This window comes from Leishmania panamensis, assembly GCF_000755165.1.
Source record: "Leishmania panamensis strain MHOM/PA/94/PSC-1 chromosome 16 sequence".
Lineage (NCBI taxonomy): Eukaryota > Euglenozoa > Kinetoplastea > Trypanosomatida > Trypanosomatidae > Leishmania > Leishmania panamensis.
The window spans coordinates 250,823-256,510 of NC_025861.1; the positions used below are offsets into that span (position 1 = coordinate 250,823).

Genomic DNA, 5,688 nt, shown 5'->3' on the forward strand with positions numbered 1-5,688 from the left:
ACGTCCTAGGCAAGATATAGGGGCGTCGATGTCGTGACGAACTAGTGTATAAGGGGAGTAAGCACGTGCAACGTCACTTGCACCATCTCCTTCTCCCCTCTGTAGGGGGGGGGAGAAGCAGGAAAATCCGTGGGCGTCCAGTGCAGTGCAACACTTTGAGGGTAAAGCGCAAGAGCGGGTGCACGTCACGTGACCTTGTCCGATCTCGAGACTCACATCCCTCTCCAGCCGCGCTACGTTAGCATTGACACGTGTATAAGAGCCCGGGGGGGTTGTTGGCTTACAACCTCCCATAGATGACCCTCCTCAGTTTCTCTGTGTCCTGATGAAAGTTGCGGATGCCCTCGGCGAGCTTCTCGACCGCCATAGGGTTCTCGTTGTGCATGAAGAGGAAACTTTCTCTCGAAAGTTCCGGCAGCTTCTCCATCTTCTCCGCCACATTGGAGGGGTCGAGCCTGCGGTGGACTTTGTCGTTACAGGCTGCCAGCTTCTCCAGTAGCATGGGGGAGATGGTCAGCTTGTCGCAGCCGGCCAGCGCCAGGATCTCCTCGACGTTGCGGAAAGAGGCGCCCATAACGATGGTCTTGTAGCCGTGCTGCTTGTAGTAGTTGTAGATCTTAGTGACGGAGACAACGCCGGGGTCGGCCTCGCCAACAAAGCAGTCCGCCTTGGCGGGATCCGCCCGCTTGTACCAGTCGAGAATGCGGCCGACAAACGGCGAGATGAGGGAGACGTTCGCTTGTGCGCACGCCACCGCCTGGGCGAAAGAGAAGAGCAGCGTTAAGTTGCAGCAGATCCCCTCCTTCTCCAGCTCGCGAGCGGCCTGGATACCCTCCCAGGTGGAGGCCAGTTTGATGTAGATGCGACTACGGTCGACACCAGCTGCCTCGTACATCTGAATAAGGAGGCGAGCCTTTTCCATCATCATGTCCTTATCAAAGGACAGCCTCGCGTCCACCTCGGTACTCACGCGGCCCGGTACAACCTTCAATATCTCAAGGCCGAAGCTGACTGTCAACTTATCGACGGCAAGCGCCACCACGTTCTCCTCCTTGTTCTTGCTCGTGTAGTGGTTCGCATGCATGCCGAGGTTGGCCTTGGCGTACTCGATAGCCTCCGTCATGAGGTGCTCATATTCGGGTAGCTGCGAGCCGGCCAGCACGAGTGACGGGTTCGTCGTCGCATCCTGCGGCTGAAACTGCGCCAGGAGGGCGAAGTTTGCCGTATCAGCAACGACAGTCGTCATCTCGCGGAGTTGCTCGAGTTGAGTCGGCATGGTGTCGTTTTATTTCGTTCGCTGCTGCACTTATGTGAGTGTGGATGTGTGCGTGGGAGGAGGGAGAGGGGTGAATAGCAAAAATGTGGGACTGTCAAGGGTGAAGTGACGCAAAACACAAAAGCACAAGGCGACAAAATGGCGTGCACGGCGGCGGGTGGCGGACGCGGCAGTTGCGCGCGCAGACGTGTATGACGTGAGGCGAAGGAGCCAACGGCGACGCGCAGAGGAGCGTAGGAGCCGGCGAAACAGCAAGGGCCAACGAGAAGGGAAAAAAAAGATAGAGGGGAAGCAGGGCAACAAGGAGGGGAGGAGAGGAGGGGAGTGAAGGAGAGGACTAGCACCCGTGGAAGCAGCGAGCGAGCGAGTCATATGCGTCGCTTGGCAATGCGAAGGGAAGTTAAGTGATTCGGTAGAAGCGAAGAAAATGTGCGCTTTGGGGAAGACACACGCGCCAGCAGATGGAGAGGGAGGACTGATGAACTGCAGATGAACGCAGCAGGCTACTTAACCTCTCCTCATGTTATTCCGTGCATTTGTGAGCATGTGCAGTGCCCTGCACTCCCAGTCATCTGCAGCTGTCCTTCTCTCTTAGCCGGCGCCCATTGCCACTCTTCCCCGTGTACCCCCACCAGCGTGGGAATTCGATTCCACTTCACAATGGCCACTGTGCGTGTGTTCATAACGCCTTATTCTGTTGTTGTGCTGGCGAGAAAGGAGAGAGAGGGAGAGCGAGAGAGAGCGAAGGAGAAAGGGAGGAAACGAAGAAGAGAAATATGTGCCTTGACGCCGTCCTCCCTCCACCGCCTCCTCTGTCTCTCTCTCTCCCTCTCCTGTGTGTCCCATCTCACTTGCTCTACCTTTACCCGCTAAGGGAAAGGAAGAACAAAAATGAGGCGCGCGTGTCTGTGTGGATGCGTGTGTGTATGTGTGTGTGTGTGTGGTGGGGGGGGGGGAGGGACGTGCATACGCGTGCTAAACCTGCTTGAAGGAGAAACGAACTACACGCACGCATAAAGGAGGACGAGAGAGCCCATACACCACGCCCACACGCGATCACCCACACATGCAGAGAGAGAGCGCGCGCGAGACGCGCGCACACATGACATTACCTCTCCCCGCACACGTACACGCAAACGCACAATCAGCTGTCGCACGAACATCAAAAAATCAGCAGTGGAGAAATACGAAAGTGAGAGAAGCCAAAGGCACAGGGAGAGGAGGAGGCGGCGCTCACACGTAGAGGGAGAGAGGGAGGAGGAGGGGGGACGTAGAGGCGTGATCTCGTCCAGCACAAGAGAGACGAGAGAACCCTAAGGACAACAAATAGGAGGGGGACAAGGCGAAGAGGAGAGACAAGAAGGCGAACGCAGCCACGCACAGCGATACGCAAACGCACATATACACATCAGAGAGAAAGAGAGGTGACGAGATCGAGTCAGCTGATCGGCTCACAGAGTAGAATTCAAAGTAAGAGGCAGAAAGGGGTGCAGAGAGGTGACGAAGAGAAAGAGGGGGATGAGATGTGCAAGTGCGGGTGCACCTGTACATCTCAGTTCGCTCGCCCTATGTGTCTTCTACTGGATGCACTTTTGACGGCGCGACTGGCCACTTCTTAGCTCGCTCCCCCCTCCTTGCCAGCGCGTATGGCCGCAAGGCACTGGTCACTTCTCTCTCTCCGTCTCTCCTTCCCTCTCCCTCTCTCTCTCTAGGTGTGACTGCTACACTAACAACGAAGTAGGAAACATCAATGGGTACTGGGAGGCAGGGAGCAGGCTAAGAAGTGAGAGAGAGCATAGGAAGGCGTGGTGGCATTTATGTCGGGGGCTTCTCAGCGAAAATGGGTGGAGGAGGAGGAGGGACAGAAGGAGGGAGGGAAGAGAAGGGAGGGGTGGCAGCATCAACACTGAAGGAGGGAAATGAAGAAGAGAGCGAGCGAGCGCGCGAGAAAACAGAGGAAAAATATTTAAAGGGAACAAAAAAATAAAAACGCGCGTGTAGCCTCGCAAGGAGGTGAAGCTGCACAGCCATCACACACACACACACACTCGTATCGCCAAGCTCGTGTCGACGTGTACGCGGGGTGTCATGGCCTCTTGTACCGATAGCGGTTGCTGGCGTTTGCGTTCCTCGGCAGCGTCGCTGCCATTTTCGATAAACGACCGCGCCCATCGCCACTGACGTAGAGGTGATCTCTTGAGAACAATGAGGATGAGCGCGGCACAGCTGCTACCGAAGCGCTGACACCCTAGCTTGCGGAAAGACAATGCTGCTCGCTAGTGCCTGTACTCAGCGCTGCAGTCGCCAACGCCGGCTCTCTCGCTCGCAACTGCGGCGCTTCGCGGGTGTAGCCGGTCCATGGTGCGTCATAGGTGTGCTCGAGGCTTCGCGTTTGCGTGTCGGCCTGCCTCATTGTGGTTAGAGATGTCGTCGAATTAAGAGCTACCAGCGGTGTGGCAGGCGAACGACTCAATTTGCGAGCACCTGACGAGTATGCTGGGATCCTTGCAGGCGCCGGTGCCCTGTGGCTCAGCTGGTCGTCGCTCGTGTCCTCGACGCTGTGATGGGTTCGGGAGCCACTGCTGATGAAAGCCGATGTGCTCGCCGCGGAGGGAGTTGAGTGGTATGGCACGGCATCCGCGCTGCCGCCGCTGTCGGTGCAGATGCGCCTCGGAGACATGGGTGGAGGAGGTGGTAGCATGCGTTGCCACCGTGGATTCGGTCCCGAAGCAGTGGGCCCGTTATAGTTTCCCCCCACCGGTGACGGCGCGACGGCCTAACGTTACGTTTGGTCTCGAAACGCCGACAGGGGCAGTAGAAGAAGGCCTCCCGGGGTCAACACTCATTGCAGCAGGCCTCTTATTCACGGGCAGCATCAGCGGCACAGCCACGAGACCGGCTCGCCTGCGTCCATACGCGTCGAGGACGCGCCGCCGCAGCACCCGGCAGCCAGCCTCGATCAACTTTGCATCCAGCTCACCACAGTCCTCCAGCTCCTGCACCGTGACGAGGTCGCCGATCAGCGTCGTGTCCACGAAAAGAAGCGGCATCCTTGGCATGTGGTGCGTCCCGGTGGCATCTGCGCAGAGGCGTCGCACACGCCGCTGAAAGAACTCGCTATCGGCGATGTCAATCGTGTGGTGTGGGATGAGCTTGATGAAGAGCAAGTTCTGCATAAGCCGGCAATGATCACGCACCGCGCGCTCGCCGGTCATGCTCGTCGTGAAGAACAGCACCTGCCCTGGCCCGTAGCGTGAGAGGCAGTGGTCAAACATGGAGGTTTCCTCACGGTACCAGTAGTACATCATGTCAGCCTGCTGTGACTCGAAGGCGGCACGCTCCTCCTCCGTGGCCTGCTTCAGCTCCGATAGCAGCGGCTCGGTGTTGCAGTAACCCCCATCCTCTGCATCTCTCTGTCCCGCCGCCTTGAGCGCTGCGTCATCGTCTGCTGCGCCCTCGTTGCGACCGGGGTAGGCTGAAGAAAGCAGCACCGAGGACCAGGGTGGCAGCGGCCGTCTCTGAGGAAGAGACGCAGGAGAGGCTTTAGCTGTCGCCGCGCCACCCTTGTACGCATCCCGCCCCGGCCTCGACGCAAGTGGCGCGCTCGATCCATTAACCCGCTCCGCGTCCTCGACTATGGGAACGGAAGCCTCGCGAAGGACGTGCGGCTCACTGTCGCTCTGGCCCAGTCGCCCTAGACTACGTAAGGGCGACGCGTCCGCTCCTGGCGCGGTCACAGTGCCAGCGGTGCCATCCGAGATACAGCGTTCGCCCTGCCCTTTCAGCAGCGATTGGGGGCTCGTCTCTCCCACAGGCGGCGCCACCGTCAGAGCTGATACCCTCTGGGGGTACTGCTGGCGTGTCGTACGGTGAGCCGACGTGCGAATCTCGTCAGGCGTGTCCGCCGGCATTGGCGGTGCTGCCGCTGATCTCACCGATGCAGGCACCGCGCATGTCGCTGCCGTTGTGCTTTCCGTGGTCGTCGAAGGCTGCGTGCTTGCTGACCGGTACCCGTGAGGATAAGCACCCCAGACGTTGTCGTCGCCCGCCTCGCTGCTCTCGCACTCACACGCACGCGGGCGTGGACAGGCCGGCGGTGGTCGGTTTAACCTTGACGAGCTGCGTAAGGAGGCTTCCGGCGCTACGACTGGCACTGCCACTGTGCCTCGCGTTGCACCTGTTGTTGTCACTCTTGCGCGCGACGGTGCCGTGGTAGTCATCAATGTGGCGGCGGAGTTCTTGCCCTTTACCTCCTCGCCCTTCACATAGTCGATTGCTTCGTCGATCGTCATGCGACGCTGCGATACAAGGTAAGCGCAGTTCTCGCGCAAGTCTGCGTCAGAGTCGGGGCAGGCGAGTTCGAGCACCCGTAGAGTGCGATGCTCCGAGGGGTAGAGAGCGGACTGCGCCAT

At 59.0% G+C, this 5,688-nt stretch overlaps 2 protein-coding genes across 2 annotated transcripts; both read right to left on the reverse strand.

Annotated features, from left to right (window-relative positions):
* Positions 1-280: 280 nt before the first annotated feature.
* On the reverse strand, positions 281-1,276 carry LPMP_160730 (transaldolase, putative; the record flags this gene model as incomplete). The annotated part of the gene is made up of 1 exon (XM_010699298.1): positions 281-1,276. The coding sequence occupies one exon, from the start codon at positions 1,274-1,276 to the stop codon at positions 281-283; it is 996 nt and encodes a 331-aa protein (XP_010697600.1).
* A 2,741-nt stretch (positions 1,277-4,017) lies between these two features.
* LPMP_160740 (hypothetical protein) lies at positions 4,018-5,688 on the reverse strand (the record flags this gene model as incomplete). Its single annotated transcript, XM_010699299.1, has 1 exon — positions 4,018-5,688. One exon carries the CDS (start codon positions 5,686-5,688, stop codon positions 4,018-4,020), a length of 1,671 nt encoding a protein of 556 aa, XP_010697601.1.